Genomic DNA, 18,956 nt, shown 5'->3' with positions numbered 1-18,956 from the left:
TAGGTATGAGGTTCTTTTCTGCATATGCATCCTTCTTTTGATGCCAATCCCACCGCTTGTGTGGGTGGCCAAAGAACTATATTTTGACCATAGCACCCGGTTCCAATCCAAGTGTCAATGCCATTTAGCAAACTCCAGACGCTTCCATTTGTTGGTTGCTCTCATTAAAGCCTTTTTTTCTGGCAACCCTTCCAAATAGGCTATTGGCATGGAGGTGGTGTCTAATTGTAGATTTGGAGACTTGGTGACCCCAAGATGCAACCAAGTTCTGTAATTCTCCAACTGTGGCCCTTAGATTCTTCTTTGCCTCTTGAACTATCTTCCTCACTGTGCGTGGGGACAAGATGCACTTGCGTCCTCTACCAGGCAGACTTACCACTGTTCCACTGGTTTTTAACGTCTTAATTATTGCCCTAATAATGGTAAGTAGTATATTTTGGTTTTTAGCTATTTTTTTGTACCCATTGCCCGATTTATGAAGGTCAACAGCCATTTGTGTTACTGAGATGCACTTTAAAGTAGAATGCTAATGCAGATTAAATTTTGTTTGATTTTATTTAAGAAAAAAAATTACTTGTTAAAAATAAACGTTTTCTCTCAGCAATTGTATTAGTATAAAATAATATAGTTTTCTCATATTTGAGCATAAAATACAGCTCATTACCTGTGTTTATTTTATACAGCCTTTTTTGCTCATGCATTATAAGCATTAACATTTTACTCAAAGCCTCCACTAGTGTTTTCTACTATTATAACAACCTTGACTTGCATAAAGAAAGAAAAACATTGAATGAAACAGCTTGCATAACTCTATTTTCAAGGCGTGGTATCCGAAGCATAATCAACAAGTACAGAGAAATATCATCTGCAATTAACAAACCCAGGACTGGAAGACCCAAAAAACTAACATGGATGTGCAATACTTGAAGATAATATCTGCACGGAATAGAAAGAAGACAAATGTTAACAACAGAACCGGCAGAAGGCACATGTGTCGTTGTCCATCAAATCAACAGTACAAAGGTCATTCTTGAAATCAGGACTAAGGATGTGTTGCCGTAAGAATATCTCTGTTAAAAAAAGGGAACAAGACTAAAAGGCTCAAATAATATGTACAAGAACACAGAAACTGGACTATGGAACAATGGTCAGAGGTGCTTTGGACTGTTGATGGATGGACGACACCTGTGCCTTCTGCCAATTCAGTGCTTATTTACTTTTATATTTTCTGACTATGTAAATAGCTGCAGTTTTCAGGGTCAATTACCTTTAAATTACAAAAGCATTACTCATTTCCTCCTTTCATTCTCATATTGGGAGAATCCCCCGAATACCACAGCTGAATGAAGACACATGATGTGAAGTGCAGGAGAGAAGCTGTTTTCAGTGAATGCCTACATCTGGTTTTAGCATCCTATATGGGTATCGCCAGTTCAGAAATCCAAAAGTTATTTATTTTTTTTACTTTGGGGTTTACAATAGTTTTCTTTTTGACTCCAAAGCACACTCGCTTCATAGATAACAGCCAGCATGGACAGAAACATTGCAGAAAAGACATTTGAATTCCACCTTTGTCATTTGTTGCGGTGTTGTTTACTACAGTTGATAAAACACAAAAAAATATGCAATTCTAGTAGAACAACCGCTCACATGGTGTTTGTGGCTATATTTTCACTTGGCAAGTACTGTAAATATAAAACTATAGTACCCAGTAAACCTGTAAAAAAAACAAACTTCTACAAAAAAACTAAATAGGTAAAACAATTGCTGGTAGTACGAATATTAGTACATTCAACTGTACATTAATTATTGATTTGCTTACATTAAATACATAAGCATCTGGTTACTGTTATGGCAAACCAAATACTGTTGGCACCACCGTATTGGGATACTGATAAACGGATTTCTGCTTGAATGGGATACAACTCTGGGAGACTGTTCTTCCCAATGCTATTTATGTCATTTAGTTGGGACGTCACTTTAACTGGGATACAGTATTTTCAAATGATGAAACGAGATCGCTTTTCAGAGCAAGACGGGTTGCATAGCACAGTGCAGTGAGTGCGTGCTGGGACTTGCATAAATTGCATAAACCACGTTGAACTCTTGAAGGAGTCTCCTGTGGTTTTTCAGGCTGCTGTTGCAAAAACAGCCCACGAGCCTCCAACATATTTACAGCACTCTATAAAGTGAAATATCCAAAGCACTCTATGAACACCCATGGATTATTCTCTTTATAAAAGAAGGGTAATTACAGGAAAGAAAGCATGTTTAAACCTAAAACTAAACATGCAAGAGGGATTCCAAAATGAAATCCTGTAGAAAAATATTCACTCAGGAACATAGAATAAGTAAAAGTTGAGACCTTTCAATGGCTGTTGCATAAACTACAATACCCTATGTTATCCACAAGGTAAAACTTATGAATTACAGCTACTATTGCAAATATAAGTCCATCTATATTATTCTACCATTGCCAAGTCTTTCAATCCATGGCTTTTGTGTTTCTTAGCCTTGTAGCCAGGGCGCAAGAACTCAATTTTTCTTTTCTTGGCTTCTATTTTATTTTTGTGTTTCTTCAGTTTCTTCTTTGCAGCAACAGCAGGGTTGGCAACAGCCTATAGGGGGTAAAAAAAAAAAAAAACACACAAAAAAACAATTACAATTTTTTAAAAAATAAAGTACTTAAGCTGTTGCATGCTGTCATTTGCTACAATAACATTACCTGCATGGCTTTTTGTCGTTTACGAATTGCTCTCTTTTGTGTGGCCTGTTTCTGAACAGATGCAAAGGCCAAGGAGAAGCTCTCCAAACCCACAAGCTTCTTCAGCAGCTCAATCATTTCCTGGGAAAGATTCTTTAAAGTTGGATCTAAAAAATGAAGAAAACATTACAGTTACAACTTCCGGAAGGAACTCCATTTCCAACAATGTTTTTTTTAATACCTACAGTACTCATGAGTAATATTTAATGCTGTGTTCCCTTATCTGGGATATTTATTCTACAGATGCTGGTACTGATATGTATTCACCTTGCTCTGCATAAGTACTGTTGAGTTCCCTATAGAGGGGTGTAATGATGACAGGCAGATAAGGGCCCACTCTCTCCTTTCCAAGATCAACCGCGATGGCTCCAAGAAATTTCAAAACGCAAGTTCTCTGCAGCAAAAAATAAAAACAAAATGAGCTTTCTTTGAGTACAAAATAGCAATTTTAATTCTGATCTTCAAAACACAGCCAAAAAGGATTCAATAATGCTCTTCACCAAAGCAGAGAAGCATATTCTATATTGAACGTACATTCTCCTTGAATATACCTCAATTTAAATGACCAAAACAGCATCAAATTAATTACCCCTGTTTTGGTAATGCAAATCATTAAATTTTACATGCACTGCAACAGTCAGTAATATTGTAATGTGTCATTTGTAAGAAAGATGTCAGAATATACACCTTTAAGGGGATTTTAGGCGAGTAGGCAGCCTCTCTCTTTGCCAGAACAGAGAGCTTCTTCATCACCCAGAGAAGGGAAGCAGGCCTGTCCTCCTTCTCCTCCTCCTTCTCCTTCCTTGTGGCTCTCTCACTAACTGCCTGCTCGCTCTCTACTTCCTCGTCACTATCCTCATTCTCCTGTCCTGCACCTTCAGTACTTTCTGAATCAGGAGCCAGCAGGTAGATCACTTTGGCAACAAACAGCAAGTTTTTTATCACCTGGATAGAAAGAAGTATTGAGGTCAAAAATACATGTTTATTACAGCTATTTAAGAGGTGTTTGAAACTAGAAAGTACCTCACTAAATGCATTGGTGCTCTGTTTGCAAAAACTAACTTAAATTTTAAATTTGAACCGTTGCCCTCGCTGTGATGGCTCATACCTGCTCTCCCAGTGACTGATCCAAGAATTTAGATTGCAGCTGATGACAGAAAGCTAAAACCAGCTCTCTCATCTGTGAAAAGGAAAAGAAACACATACTGTAAGCATGCAGAGCCACAAAGGTTTATTTTAATAAGTTACATACTCATAGTTTCTCTATGAAATAAACATGTAATAAATTAAATCAAAATGCTGCATTTTACTACTTACTAACTTTGTCAAATATCACCTTTTGTAAAGAGGTTAGTTAGTTTTCTGTACTGTCTCCTACCTTTTTGTCCATGCCACTAAGTAAGAACTGGATGGCCGTGGGTTCGGACAAAGTCTTGTTTCCAGAAACTTGCATGGTGTTCCATTTGCTCACCAACTCTTCAGGCTTGTGTGCAGCGAACAGCAAACCAAAAATCTGGGATGAGGTCAGCCACACCCAGGTGTGAGGATACCACAAGTGGGAATAAATGTGGTCTACAAAAAAATATTTATATCAATTTAGCAAGATGGGCTCTATACTGTACATTTAACATCAATACATTCTAAAATACTTAACAAAAATAAATCCACAATTACAATACCAATGGAAATGAACAATGAATCATTAGTAGCGGTAAAGGAACAAACTTGTCAACTAAGTTTTTCTCAATCTCTTCGGTGAAGAATATACTTAATATAGTAAATGTACAATGAGTTTTTTCTAGTTATGGATGAAACACTGTATGATTAACCACAATGTAATCTACTCTGATTTGCTTAATAAGGATGCCTACGTGGATAACAATCAGAAAGCAGAAACTTACTCCAGATGTTGCTGAGGGTCTCACTGTGCTTAAAGAGCTCCAAAAGGTTACATTCCTTTATGAGTTTTATAATCAGAGTTAGAAGACTAAACAGCAGTCTGTCTGCAGCCTTTTCTTCTGTCTCTTCCTCTATCTGGAAATTGAAATACATAGTTAGTCACTGATACAAGCTTAAAAAAAAAAAGGCAGTGTAGAACAGTTGTAATACAAAAATAAAAAAGTACAAGAATCTCTCTAGGATTTAATTTGAATTATTTAATACAATACTGCATAGCATGCATTTTTTAAATTTTATTTGGTATTTAATACTAACATCAACATACACTTTCCCTCCCAGTAACAACGAGGTGTGGTCTGGGGTAGGATATGCAAAGGTATACAGACAACTTGTACAATTAAATCTTATTTTGTGAACAAATAAACTCACATCCTCAAACTTGGCAGGGTTGATTTCACTCTCAATGAGAGGAAGAAGAGCCTCGAGCCGCCTGTCGAACTCAATCCCTTCAGCTTCTACGAAGAGGCCGCAGGCCTGGGCACCTAGCCGCCGGTGAGAGACCTGCAACAGAGTGGAGAACACTGTCACCAACATGCAGGGGACTGGCCTTTCTGCTGCGAGTGTTAGCAGCAAGAGTAAAGAATTACTGTCACACAACACCACACAATATATCGTTTGACACCGTATAAACACGCAGACAGGCACACACTCTTGTTTTGCCTTCTAAAAACATGGGTGTCAAGAAAGTCTCAACTCAAAACACTAAAAGCTTAGTTTGATGAACACAGGGACAATGAAGTACAACAGATGTGCCACAGGTGTACCTTTTTGCCATTGAGCCAGGTATTCACTAAAGCAAACATGGCGTCTTGGTGCTCCTTGTTCACTTTGCAGAGCAAGGTTTTAGCTGCAAGTGCTGCCATCTTCTTGCACTTGGGTGAATCATCATTTGTCATCATCAGCATGAGAGGGACAAAGAACAGGCCATAATTTTGCTGAAGTAAGACCTAGCAGAGAAAAAGAGAAAAACCACATTATATATATATATATATATATATATATACACATACACATACACACACACACACGTCACTATTGCCTTTATCATAACCTTCAAGAGACATACAAAAACGATGGAATTATTATATATTTATTTAAATTTAGGGGACTGAAAAAATACACCCCCCTTGCCCCAGCATACGTTAACAATGGAATAAAGTAATTCATAAAAAAACTAAAATAATTAAGTGTTTTAAATACCTGAGGGAAGGTCTGAAAGATATGAGCCATCATTTCAAGAGCAGACTCCCGTCCAGTTTCATATTCATAGCTGTAAATATGGGATAGAAAATGTTAATTGCTGATTTGGGTTGCTTGGCAAATGTTTAAGATCCTATAATCAGAAAGGCTGTTGTGGAACAGTTAATGCGGTACAGAACACTCTGCAGTGTTTACAAGAAACACATTCACTTACCTTTTATGTGTCCTGTGTTGTCCATACCACAGCATTATATTAAACATAATCCTGACACTTTACAGCAAAGATAAAGTGAAGCATTTCTTATAAACAATACAGGGGTTTCTGTAATAGTTTAAAGTTTTAAAACATCTGGATTGCTATATATTTGCATAATTTACATTTTTAATGAGGGTCTGTATATAAATACATTCAATATTGCACACTGAGCAAACCTGCCACATTTATATGTACAGTCAAGTCTCATTAATACGAATTTCAAGGGATCAGCAAACAAAATAGTCTCATCAGTAATTCTTAATATGAAAAGTTCGAGCCAAATGCATTCTGCCAGTTTTTATTGGCTACAATAACACTGAAATCAAATATCAATCACAGTACAATGAAAGGTATTACACATTTAAAAAGTACAGATGTAAGTGAACATTTTTTTAAAAGTATACATTGCAAATGAACTGCACTTGAAATCTGCATGTCCTGTTCTGATCACAGGCATTGTTTAAACCAGAAAAGCAAATTGGAAATGCTGACGACTTGCATCCACGGTTTAGTGTTCATAGGCCTGTATTATTGCATCCACAGTTCAGTGTTCATACGCCTGTATTACTGCATCCTAATTTTTCAGGATGGATGACAAAGTGTTTGCAGGAATGCTGAAATCTGCAGCAGCATATTTCTTTCTAGTACGTTTGCTACGCTGCTTCGTGGAAATGGTACTGATGCGTTAGGACTATGGCAACTCGAAATGCGTCATAGGATCACTTGTCCAAAAATGGCAGTGAAATACAATAGAGGTGCTATTCTGAGTGCAAGTTAATATATTTCCAAATATCCTTTACACTCAGCTGTTTGAACAAGGGCTATTCGTTTAATTCAAAATGTTCATCCTTGGAGGCTCCATAATAATTCAGACAAAACAAGACATTTGTGCTAAGTGAATTTGTATAAGTAGTAATGCACAATAAACAACTGCTAAAATTTGACTGGAACCATGTAGAACATTCATAGTATCAGGAAAGCTCGTTTTAATGAGAATTGACTGTATAGATCTACGAGTGGAGTGGCTGTCTGACACTATCTTACCCGAGTTGTGAAACTATGAACTCCAGGTGTGGTTTCAGCTTGTTTCCAAGAGGATAGTCCAAAATGTACTTCAGATAAATCTAAAATGAAAAACCACACGCACGCACACACACACACACACACACACACACACACACACACACACACAATTACTTTTATTTTTATAAAGCCTTTTACCCAATGCCTTCCTGAAAACAAGGAAAGAATAGGTGAAAGAATAGGTGGTAACACATTTGTTAGGAGGCTGTGTGGTCCAATGGTTAAAGAAAAGGCATTGTAACCAGGAGGTCCCCGGTTCAAACTGAGCAAGTCACTTAACCTCCTTGTGCTCCGTCTTTTAGGTGAGGCATTGTTTTAAGTGACTCTGCAGCTGATACATAGTTCACACACCCTAGTCTCTGTAAGTCACCTTGGATAAAAGCATCTGCTAAATAAACAAATAATAATAATAATAATAATAATAATAATAATAATAATTTGTTATCTTGTGCTGGTTTAACAGGAAGGGGGATTGGCCAAGTCTGATGCACAAATACATATAACAGATATAAACAAACAGCTGTACTAACCTGTTGACACTGGACTCGGACTTGAGAATTCTGACCCGTTATGGAAAACGTAGCCACCTTCTTCATCACATCCTCCATTTCTGGAACAACCAGCTTCCTCGTTAAAATTGCCTGAAGAAAAGTATTGTATTTAATAAAGATCAATCTTCATAGGGAGTTTACTGTTGTGCACTTAACGTGGACTTTTTAGATGTTTTTGTTGAATCTGAAAATGCTTTTACTGGCAACAACCTGGCAATTTGATTGTGTACTTGATTGGAATAAACAGTAATTTTAGTAAGAAAACAAAAACAAGTTTTAAAAATGTGTCAGCTATTATTTTGGGATTTGTTTAACTTCTAGATGGGAAATGGGCAGTACTGTATATTCTTACGGAACAGGAAAATCAGTTTACCTTAAGAAGGCCGAATGCTGTAGCTTGTCTCGACTGATCATAGATATCCTCCTCTGCGTATCCCAGCAGCACTTGCAGTTGTTTATCTGTGATTTTGTAATTCTTTGTGCACAACACCAGCACTGTTATAGACTGAGGAAAAAACAAAGACACACACACATAAGTAAACTGGACTTGATCATAAATTCTAAGGTAAAACTTAGAAGCCGCCAAGTCAAGCAGACAAACATATCAGCTAACATTACACTGGTGAAGATATTAGATGAAACATTTGCACACACCTCAGCAGTTTTGCAAACTAAGAGAAATACTGTAATTGGAAATGTCCTTAAAGTAATGAAATTCTTTGTCCGCACTGCTTTATGTGTTAGTTGCCTTGGAGGAACACCCTTTGCACTATTAGTACAATTGTCTTTTTTACTGGCAAAACAAGTTCACAGAAGTGGGTGGACTGAGCATATTCAGTCTACCATCACCCAGGTGCTATTTAAATCTTTAAAGCTACAAAAAAAAAAAAAAAAAAAAAAAAAAAAAAAACTCCACTAACTCTGAAGCAGTTGACAACCAGATGAAAGTTCTCTCCCGTGGCTGCTCCAGCTTTTGCATAGTCCTTAAGCAACACAAACAGCTGCTTGGTCAGCTGCTCTACATTCTTATCTACTGCAGGAAGGGGGAACTTCAGAATCCACGTAAATGACTGCAGTGCTTCAGCGATTACCTGCACAAGATTATAACATGAGCACAATCCAAAATATAAGCGCACTGTGAACTGGTTTTTAAAAAATCAGAGCTAAAAAGATGGAAGACCTACCTTCACATGCATGGAATGAAGACAGTCAATGAGGAGCTTAACGAAGGGGTCCAACATTTCCAGCATAGAACGTTCTGAAGAATTTATTTTGGATCTTTTTAAGCTCATGTGAAGCAACTGAAATGAAAGTAAGACGAGCATATTATATATATATATACACACATATATACATACACACACACACACACATACTATATATACACACATATACATACACACACATACATACAGTAAGTCAAACACACTCCCAGATACAAAATGTGTAAATGGCAGCTTAGGGGCTGTAGCTTTAGTAGAAGACTTGTAGTTTTAGTATTAAGGAAGATTCTTACTTCAATAGACAAACATTTAAAGTGCCTCTTAGATGGTCTTCAGTTTTTACTCAATGTTTAAATAAAAGGTACTATACACAATCTGTGTATTTATAAAATGAGTATTAGTCAACTACATTGTTTCGAGGGTACGATAAGAAATAGTTATATTTGTTTCTGACTTACCCTGAGCCCCGTGTCCACCAAGATGTGCATGTTGGTCCTTCTACTGACAGGGGCTTTCTGCACTCCCCGGACAGGGGTGGCTGGGAGCAGAAGGCAGCTTTGGGGCTGCAGTCTAGGGTCTGGGCCAGGTTTTGCAGCCAGCTTCTCCCTAAAAAATGAAAACACCCTTAACATTTAAATACTAAAGCTAACCCACACTATTTGATTATGGAGACATGGAGAATTGCTACAGGAATACTTGAAACCATTTATTTTATTATTTTTTTTATACAAATTTAGTGTGCCCAGTTATTTTGCCCCCAATTTTCTCTACCAATTTGGAAGGTCCAATTATTTTTTAACCCTCACTGCTGCAGTTCTCCACACAGCTCAGGAGAACTGAAGGTTCAGTGGGTGTCCTCTGATCCCACGACTAAGCCAGCTTCCTCTTTTACACCCAGGAACTCGAGAGTGGATGTCAGAGAGCTACCGGCCTCTGGAGGACAAAGGCCAGCCCTGCAGGTGTGCGCTTGGCCCTGGATTTAATGAGGGCATGGGGGCCTATTTTAAGGACTGAACACAGCAACAGATGCAATTGCTGCCACTATTTGTATTTAAAATTATTAAACAAAAAATAGGAGGGAATATCTTACTTGTTTTTCTCAGTCAATAGTGGTAAACTTTCACTGATGAGTCCGTGGCTTAGTAACAAAATGGACTGTGCAGTCATTCCCTCATTAAGAAGTAACCCGGCAACAACACGGCGCAGAGTTTCATGCACTTTACGGGAGATCTTCAAGCTGTTGGTGTTCTCAAGGATCTACAACAAAAAATGTACACCTGTCAGAACTAAACAAGCAACCAGTTTAAGGAACTAGTCTTCATTTGTTTAAAAGGACAGCTGTTAAACAGGTTTATTTAGAAAGTTTGAACTGGAGATGTCACCGTTTAAAACATCTAGCTATCAGTTTGGTTTTTGTCCATTAAGCCATTGTAAAACCCAATACAGCTTTCCCACAACTTACCTCTTTCAAAGGTAAAATGAGTTGGGTAACCCGATCCTTTCCTATAAATTGGGCCAGTATTTCGTAAGAATCGTAGCTTTTACTGTGCCTGGCTTCCATCACCTTGGAGACGATGCCTTTTACTTCCTTCTCCTCAGCGATGTCACCAAACAGCTCAGAGTTAAAGATCTGCAATAAGAAATTATAGGAAGAAATTTTACAGTTACAAATGGGTCTAGGGTTATAGTTTAACAACCAATGCAGGTTTCCAACTACAGGCATATTAAAATCAGGGAAAGTAACACAGTTCCATCCTTTCTTGTTTTATCTTGTTTTATACATTTTTAATACTGGACAACAGATTGTTCCAATCTTTAGGAGTGATCTGTGTGCTTGAAACCATTTCTGCCATAAGCCTTTGCAGTGCTAGGGGCTCCATACAGAACAGATCCTGCAAAATCGCAAGCAATAACAGACTTCAACTGGAGTAAAATAACAAGTCTAGCTTCTGACAATTGATTGCTTAGAAAAACTGAAGATTTCTGGGTCACTGAACAAGTTTTGATAGTTGAGCTCTTACCGACACCAGACTATCCATGCAAGGGTCTAAGTCCCCAGACTTCATTGTAGTAGTGACAGTCTTGAGCAGCAAATAAACTGTAAAATTCAGCACGTGAACCTGGAAAGATAATAATCAGTCACATGTTTATTTATTTTTTCTTTAGGGACTATAAAATCCAAAATGTATATTTGCTTATCTTTAAGGATACCTTAATAAATGTATTTTGTATGATGCCATAGAACAATCTTTAAAAAGCAACAAACTTGGACCATAAATCTATAGGATTACGATAGCAAGCAGTTTGTGGTCCCCCTTATTTCAACTCTGACCCTCATTTTCAGTACTGAGGCAGATTTGTAGATCATCATGCAAGTGTCAGTGGATTTTGTTTATTTCTATTGTACAGAGTCAAAACTAAAAATTACATAACACCGATTTGTCTAACTCCAGTTTGGATGAAAATATAAATTTGACACCACTTTTTGGTTTTAGACCAACAATATATACACCCAATAAGCCAGTATTCATGTCATACAGTCTGTGAACAGTTAATTGAAATAACAATGTAACCGCTATGTAACATAGAGCCATCGGAAACCGTAAGTGAAATGAAATGCCAAACAAGCCTCTTGGCTTATCTACTAACTTTTCATTATTCTCAAGGCTAACTGCAGACAGCAAAGGTTTTTCTTTCCTTAGTTTTTAAAATGATTATGATCCATTATGATATTTAAATACTGTGACGCTTAGTAGTATTGTTACATAATGGAATAAAAATAGTTGTTTAACACAGCAGTGATAGGGTCATTAAATTTTAGTTTTGTTGCTTAGAACCATCACTAACCACTTATAGGTACAGCAGTAGTAAGAACCACAGCTATGAACAGAAGCTGTAAAAATCCTCCTCACTTCAGTAAATTAGTCAGTAGAACACGCAAATGACTCATTTCTGAACGTCAGCTAATATTTTTTTACCACTATACTACAAGCAGCTGTAAAAAAAAAAAAAAAAGCATTGTACTGTAAATGGTATGGCAAAAATATAAAGTTTACCTGATATCCTTTAACTAGAACCGTCTGCATCTCCTTCAAGAGGTACAGGAGGTAGCGAGAGCCCAAGGTTTCAATGATTTTGACCAGGGTGTTGCGGGCGACATCTCTGATCTCCTGGAAGCGATTTTTCAGCAACACACACATTTTCAGAAAAATGCTGTGAAAAAAAAAAAATTATATATATTAGGAGGTACCTTTCCTTGAAATCACTTTATTAATTACTTTCTACTGTTTAACCCTGTCCACAGGATACAGGGAAGAAAAACAACTTGTACCATTAAGAGTCAAAGACAGACGGTTATTTCAAAATGTGAGACATGTCATCAGGTAATTAAGTCATAGACCAACCATAATGTGCAGCACATCTGGGAGCTGATAAGGATGGATAAGGATTGACAAGGAAAAGGTTATTACCTTGGTAAGTTTGCTTCCATGACCTCTTGTGGGAGAGACTGCATTAACTTGACCATGGCGAATGCTATCGGCACTCTGACCACTTCTTCCTCATTCACTTCCTTGGACTTTGCTAACTTGTGCTCTTCATCTCGCTTTATCTATAATACAATAAAAATAGATTATATTGTGGATATCTAACAAATACTGATAGATCATCAAAACTATTTAGTATCTGAAAAAATTAACATAGAATATTTCCCGAACAATGGCCCATCTGCTGAACCAGACAAAATAGGTCTAAATGTGTAGATACAGTAATCTGCCGTGTATCTTACTGCGGTGGGACTACAGTAAGGGTGGATATGTAAAAAGGCAGATAAATGAATCCTGTTTTAAATACCATTATACACAGCTGTAAAAATGACTATATTGACACAATTATTGTTTTGAGATTCAGCTTTCATCTAGGTGCTCCGCTAAATCCCTTGCTTAGAAAGATACAGGGTATTAATGCTTGTGACAGGGTAGCCATCTGCCACGATTTACCTACATATCAACAAACTGAATAGCTCATGTGCAACTACCGGCAATGGCAGCACATGGAGCTTGATCATGGCAAATGAACAGTTAGGGCGGATATGTGATGGGCGGACATGCAACGGATTAATGTAGAAAAAAACATTTATACATGGCACCTCAGAAAGAAAAACACTAAATCCAACGATTTGTGAACACTGACCTTTGCCGTGAGGCACTTCTGCAGCTTCGGTAGGACACTTCCTGTGATAGTTTTCTGAATTTGTTGGATAAGGGCCTCCACTTCCTCCTTGGTTTTGGGGCGTGCTGAAATGGGCTTCTTAACTTTCTCTGCAGAAACAGCCTTATCCTCAGTCTCAGCTGCTCCCTCATCTGGCTTCTCAGCATCTTCTGTTACAATCTCCATGACCTCCTCCACATCGCTGTCACCCGACTCCATTGCTTCATTTTCTTCCTCCCGATCAACATCCATGGCACCTGCAGGACAGAAAAATAATGTTCTGTCGAAGCAGGGCAATACAAATCATGTCGGCTTCAGTTCCGTTCGAGATGAGGCATACAGAGATGATGACACTATTCTGACTTCTACAGACAGACTCATAGCAGCTAGATTCAGGTGTCATTGCAGTGCTGCCAAGTGCTCTTGCTGCAAAAGTGTACAAACACACAAATACAACATTGCACCATTCTCACTTACTTTCACGCTCCTTGATTGTTGCAGCTGCAAGTTCCTTCCCAAGAGTTTCATTGTCGAAATGAAAAGCGTCCAACACAGTTACTAATAAACTACAAGGAAGAGAAAGGTAGAGTTTTAATTGGTTATGACATTTCTTTACATATCAAGTTTCAGCTTTTTTCTGAATTTGTAATATTTAAAAAAAGAAAAAAAATCCAATTCCACGCATATTAATTCTGCCAATGAAACTCTACCTCAAGTGGCTTTACACCAGATGTACTAGTTTTAAAATGTTAACATCACATACCTGACAGCGAGTTTCTGATCAATTTGTCCATTCTGCAGCACGTGTACAAAGTGTTTCAAGTAGTACATGTATTTTGACCATGAGAGTTGTTTGCAAACAGCCCCGACCACTTCCACTGACGCTGAAATCATATTCTCATACTAAAAGAGAAAAGGAAATACTGAAAGACTGAGCACATTTAAACATCCAGTACTTTTATTTAATAGTTTTAGACGCAGCAGGTAACTAACATTAAATCACTTCCTTCTGTAAACATTTTATACCGAGTTTCGTACTAAAACATGGTGAAATTAAACACCACCCCATGTAAAAATGGCATGTTGAATCTCAGAAAAAAATCAGCAGGTTAAATTGCAAAATACAAACACATGTTTTTTGGCAGTTGAGAGCTGCAGAATATATGCAAATACCCCAAAACATTAATGTTAAAAAAAAAAAAAAAGATGCTTCCGAGATCCTTCTGTACACAGTGAGGTCAATGATTTTCAGCTTGAAATGATTTAACCCAACAGAAGACTTGTTAAAATAAATACAGGGGAGAAAACTGGTTTACCTTGAACATTTTTTCATCAAAGAGTGCAGTCATAGCATATGGCATGATGTAGTTCTGGAGAGATTTTGAAGACAAAAGCACTGTTCCTTCCGTAAGCTGTTTAGCGAATTTTCTTAAGGCACGGGCTCGTCTATGGATCTATAAAGTAGTAGATATAATAATAAAACACACACATATTGTAAAGCATTCCAAAGAATAAAATAAAGCATCTGAATTTGGATTCAGTGGATACAATTTCAAATAAGGATACAGTATATGTTGAAAATGTAAGGTTATAACACACGACTACAAAGACTGAAAATTATACATTTTCCTAGATAACCTATTTCATATAATTTTAGTGATCCAATCCTATTTTCACCTGTAAAAGCAGGGTAAACTGAGACAAAGGCATGTTTTAACCACTTCAGTAAACTGTCACAGTAGCCATATATTGTGAGCATTAGCTGTTCAACTGACAACTAGTGTGACTGTACTGTTACTGTACTTTCATCAGTTGTATGGTTTAGTTCAGGCATGTATTTAGACAGGCAATATTCACGCAATTAATGAATCAGTGAGGCTGCACGTGTGTAGATAGAAGTCGTCACCTGTATGTGCTTCATGTGTTCGAAGAAATCCGACTCAAGATCATTGTAATCTGTCAGCTGAACCAAGTCCTTGAACTCAGGGTTGGATGGGAAGGTTCGAACTAAGCAGGAAAGTATTGTTGTGTATTCCTGTTGAACACTCTGTGGATAGGACAGTAGAATGTAAACAATTCAAAGAATAGCATTTAAAAAAAAAAAAATAAAAAAACACAACATACATATCATAATAAATGGCAATGAATATTTTCATTTTTTAATGTGTTTACATTTTGTTGATCACAGGCCTTTGAGAATATAAGCTTTCAGAATATATAGCAGGCAGACTTAAAATCCTCAATCCACGCTCCCTGCATATGTAAATAGTCTTCTCTTTGCTTACAGGGGTGAAGCACAACAATGCAACCATCACGCCTGCGACATTATGGTGGGTTTAATGTGCATCGAACTAAGCATTGCTGTAAATGGTTGACACTGACTCACACTATTAACAATGGTGAAGGCATGAAGAGTTTGTCAAATCCTTTTTAGCTTTGTGTTGTATTTCTTTTTCTCTTACCTCAGTCTTACTCTGGAGCCCATTCCTCAGTGATTCCAGCAGTGTCCTCTGGATTATTTCTCTGTACTCCTCTTCAGTATGGTCAACTGTAGCAAGCTGATTGACTATAGCCATCAAGCACAGGGTGGCATTGTCGCTGAGGGACATATCACCCAACTACAAAAAAGAGGACACAAATAAACATGGCAGCTTTTGTTGTTCTTTAAGTATACTATTTAATGGAACGTATTATAGTAAAAAAATATAAATCTTTTAACAGCAGTATACTGTAATATATATTTAAATTAGTGCCATTATGGAGTGAAATATATACAGAGCTGTGCAGTGGCCTCAGTAGTAAAACATCACAGGCACTATGCACCTAGTAATAGTTTTACATGCAGCTGGATTGACGTTTGTGACGTTTCTGTTTCAGTTCCAGTTATGGTTGTATTTTTGTTTAGTTTTATTGTGAACCAGACCAACAAAACCTAATGAAAGCCAAATTATTATTATCAGTTGCTACTGTTTGTGCTCATGAATAGGAATATTATGATTTTTAAAGTTTGTACTCACCTCTATAGAATGGAAACAGTTCTGCATTATTGTAAAGATGTAATTCATGTCCAGAGTTTTCATCTCTTTGATATAACTAGTAACTGACTGGAAAGCTGTTAAGCGAACATCAAAATGAACTTCATCCAGGTGCCTTTGGTCATATGCATTCAGCTAAAAGAAATAAAGAAAATAATGTTAATAATTACGAATGCTTCTGTCAGTGAACAGGAATATTTAAATATCCATCCACAAATTGAAAACAATTATAACAAAAAAAAAACACAGGACTCATACCTTAGTTACGACATCAGTAATATATTTCAATCCACTGTCCAAATCAGAGAAAGTCTGTAAATACATTTAAAAAAAAAAGATACATCAACATAAAACTAAATTTCTATGGGCTTCAATTTCATGTCATATTCCTGATTTTATTTTTTCTAAAATGGAAGTGTGTACTGATTTCTCACTCTAACATGAAAGCTGAACAAATAAATAAATGCCAACATTCCCTGTTGTACAGGAACAATGTCACCCAAGGACTGCGCTATTAAAATACGACCTGTAGATAAGGACAGGGATAAGTCAAGGAGGTTCTTTAGTAAAATGTGTGGGTCATGAAAGAACACAAAGTGAAGATTAATATGTACACTTATGCTAAAGGATAGTCATTAAATGCAGAATTACAGTTTTTCTATGTGCTTCACTTCAAAATAGGTCCACAAAGCTCCACTTTGTGAAATGCACTGATAAACAATGCAAACTGCCATCGATGTAACTATTAAAGCACAGAAACCTGTCCTTGGAATCTCCCATCACCTTGAGGACACAACTGCTTGGTGCCATGCAGATCTTCCTAAATCCCTTGCCAGGGATTGAAAGGTCCAGATATGAATGAAAAAGCAATCCCTCATCTATCTATTGTATCTCAGTGACTCATTTTAGATCACTACAGAAACTACATGCTTTGCATCACAGCTGTGACACATGTCTGTGTTTACAGGTACAGAAAATACAATTACAAGTGAAGCCTTTCTTTCCACCTGCCTGGGATTAACCCCAGAAGAGTGACAACACAGTATCTGGAAGAGATGAACTTCAGTCCTGGATACTGAGATCTAATTCTTAATGAGACTAGTGCTGGCTAGAAAGGATTTTTGTATTTATCCGGAAGATGTGTTTCTCCATGTAAACAGCATTTATGTTAAAATTCTTACTGGATTTTAAAAGAGGTAATGCACTTTTCTTTGGGTCGTATGCATTATAAATGTAAAGCTTCCTATATTCTTGTTGCTCTCTTCTACTAAACCTCAAGTCATAATGAAGGGCAAGTTTAACTACATTAGTTATATTCTTTTTTCCCCTCCCACTAGATTTACAAATAAAATGGCCTCAAAAAAGAACAGACTTATTTTAATGAATTTTTTACCCCCCCCCCCCCAAAAAGAATAAAATGTAAAATTACTAACAGTACATGACAGATGTGGAAACCAAATTCACCTTTAAAACTGCATTAAGGGAAGGCAAAGAACATACATTTATACAGCTCATTTCACAAACGTTTTCTCCTATATTGGTAGGGCTCTGGAACATGTACCTGAAACACTGTGCAGAGAGTCTGGCGGGAGATTTTGTTCTGGATGACAGAGAAGAGCCTGGCGACAGGTTTGAGGAAAGATGTGGGATTTGTGCAGTGCTTCAGCAAGTTCTGTGCAGTCTCCAAGATATCAACCTCTGCATCCTAAAAGAGAAACAGTAAAAGTACAGGATTATAAAAGACGGTTAATAAAGTTTATAGGAATCAGATGTGTGGCATGGTATTCACAATACAGAATGCTCCATTTGGATATAAAAACTGGGATTATGTTTTTTCATTTTATTAAAATGTCCAAACAAACAAACAAACATGTGACCCACCCACTTACTAGTAAAAGTTCAGATGTGTTTAAAATCTGTAACTTTACAGCATAACACAGATATTCCTATGCCTTCTAAGTTTGAACCCGTTTCTGTTAATATAATGGCAAACATTGCACTCCAAACATTTCCTCTAGTACTTGTTATTAAATTAACAAGATGATATGTTTTGCACTGCTTGCCGGAAGTCTTACAATAAAACATACCTGAGCAATATTGGGTTTGTGGAGATAAGGAAGCAGAAGACCAATAAGCATAGAGCTCTGGTCTTTATCGTGCACAAACTTGCTTATCCTATAAAGAAAGAAAACAAACAAATTCTAGTAAACACATTCAAATACTACAATGTGCTAAAACAGTTATTAGGTAGAATTAGTCACTGCCATATGTTTTTGTGTAATAAGCTCTCCTAAGCAACCCATGATATATACACACACACACACACACTTGATAATAAGAAATTACACTTGGCATTACATCCAAGGAAGCTGGGAGATCCCAAGCTTGCTGCCAGTCTGACATTGGAAACAAACAAGCCATCTTCTTTGTCTCAGCCTCTCCTAGACTTATGAGGTACAATGAGGACATCATTGAACAGAAAACATGGTGTCTGCTGGACTAATCTGGAGCTTTTGTAATGTCTACAAAACAAGCACAAGGAGTCATACTTTGAAAGGATGTTGAGCTCCTTGCTGACTTGTGCTCTGTATTTCTTCTTCTTCATCCTATCTGCATTCCCCACCATCCCACTGAGGTACAGCAGCACTGCCGGGACATGAGGGAGGAGTAGCCTGG

General features: G+C 37.2%; 1 protein-coding gene across 1 annotated transcript in view; it reads right to left on the bottom strand.

Moving 5' to 3' along the window:
• Positions 1 to 1,435: 1,435 nt before the first annotated feature.
• Positions 1,436 to 18,956, bottom strand: part of utp20 (UTP20 small subunit processome component) — a 38,075-nt gene continuing 20,554 nt past the window's right edge. Inside the window, exons 31-62 of the mRNA XM_041255066.1 lie at positions 18,830 to 18,956; positions 18,368 to 18,455; positions 17,842 to 17,985; positions 16,539 to 16,592; positions 16,263 to 16,415; positions 15,708 to 15,863; positions 15,152 to 15,292; positions 14,562 to 14,699; positions 14,009 to 14,148; positions 13,723 to 13,811; positions 13,228 to 13,502; positions 12,507 to 12,646; positions 12,093 to 12,249; positions 11,058 to 11,156; positions 10,499 to 10,666; positions 10,127 to 10,293; positions 9,495 to 9,642; positions 8,998 to 9,114; positions 8,734 to 8,904; positions 8,187 to 8,318; positions 7,793 to 7,903; positions 7,224 to 7,303; positions 5,924 to 5,993; positions 5,488 to 5,670; positions 5,093 to 5,224; positions 4,666 to 4,798; positions 4,143 to 4,336; positions 3,873 to 3,944; positions 3,452 to 3,709; positions 3,032 to 3,158; positions 2,726 to 2,871; positions 1,436 to 2,618 (exon numbers count right to left, since the gene is read on the bottom strand). The exon at positions 18,830 to 18,956 is cut by the window's right edge and continues 18 nt beyond it. Coding sequence (XP_041111000.1) covers positions 2,463 to 2,618; positions 2,726 to 2,871; positions 3,032 to 3,158; positions 3,452 to 3,709; positions 3,873 to 3,944; positions 4,143 to 4,336; positions 4,666 to 4,798; positions 5,093 to 5,224; positions 5,488 to 5,670; positions 5,924 to 5,993; positions 7,224 to 7,303; positions 7,793 to 7,903; positions 8,187 to 8,318; positions 8,734 to 8,904; positions 8,998 to 9,114; positions 9,495 to 9,642; positions 10,127 to 10,293; positions 10,499 to 10,666; positions 11,058 to 11,156; positions 12,093 to 12,249; positions 12,507 to 12,646; positions 13,228 to 13,502; positions 13,723 to 13,811; positions 14,009 to 14,148; positions 14,562 to 14,699; positions 15,152 to 15,292; positions 15,708 to 15,863; positions 16,263 to 16,415; positions 16,539 to 16,592; positions 17,842 to 17,985; positions 18,368 to 18,455; positions 18,830 to 18,956 — 4,466 coding nt within the window. The 3' untranslated portion in view covers positions 1,436 to 2,462. The remainder of the gene's footprint in view (positions 2,619 to 2,725; positions 2,872 to 3,031; positions 3,159 to 3,451; positions 3,710 to 3,872; positions 3,945 to 4,142; positions 4,337 to 4,665; positions 4,799 to 5,092; positions 5,225 to 5,487; positions 5,671 to 5,923; positions 5,994 to 7,223; positions 7,304 to 7,792; positions 7,904 to 8,186; positions 8,319 to 8,733; positions 8,905 to 8,997; positions 9,115 to 9,494; positions 9,643 to 10,126; positions 10,294 to 10,498; positions 10,667 to 11,057; positions 11,157 to 12,092; positions 12,250 to 12,506; positions 12,647 to 13,227; positions 13,503 to 13,722; positions 13,812 to 14,008; positions 14,149 to 14,561; positions 14,700 to 15,151; positions 15,293 to 15,707; positions 15,864 to 16,262; positions 16,416 to 16,538; positions 16,593 to 17,841; positions 17,986 to 18,367; positions 18,456 to 18,829) is intronic.

Source organism: Polyodon spathula, chromosome 7 (assembly GCF_017654505.1).
Source record: "Polyodon spathula isolate WHYD16114869_AA chromosome 7, ASM1765450v1, whole genome shotgun sequence".
NCBI classification, from domain to species: Eukaryota; Metazoa; Chordata; class Actinopteri; order Acipenseriformes; family Polyodontidae; genus Polyodon; species Polyodon spathula.
The sequence above is the reverse complement of the archived record's forward strand: the minus strand, read 5'-3'. Positions and strand labels throughout refer to the sequence as shown.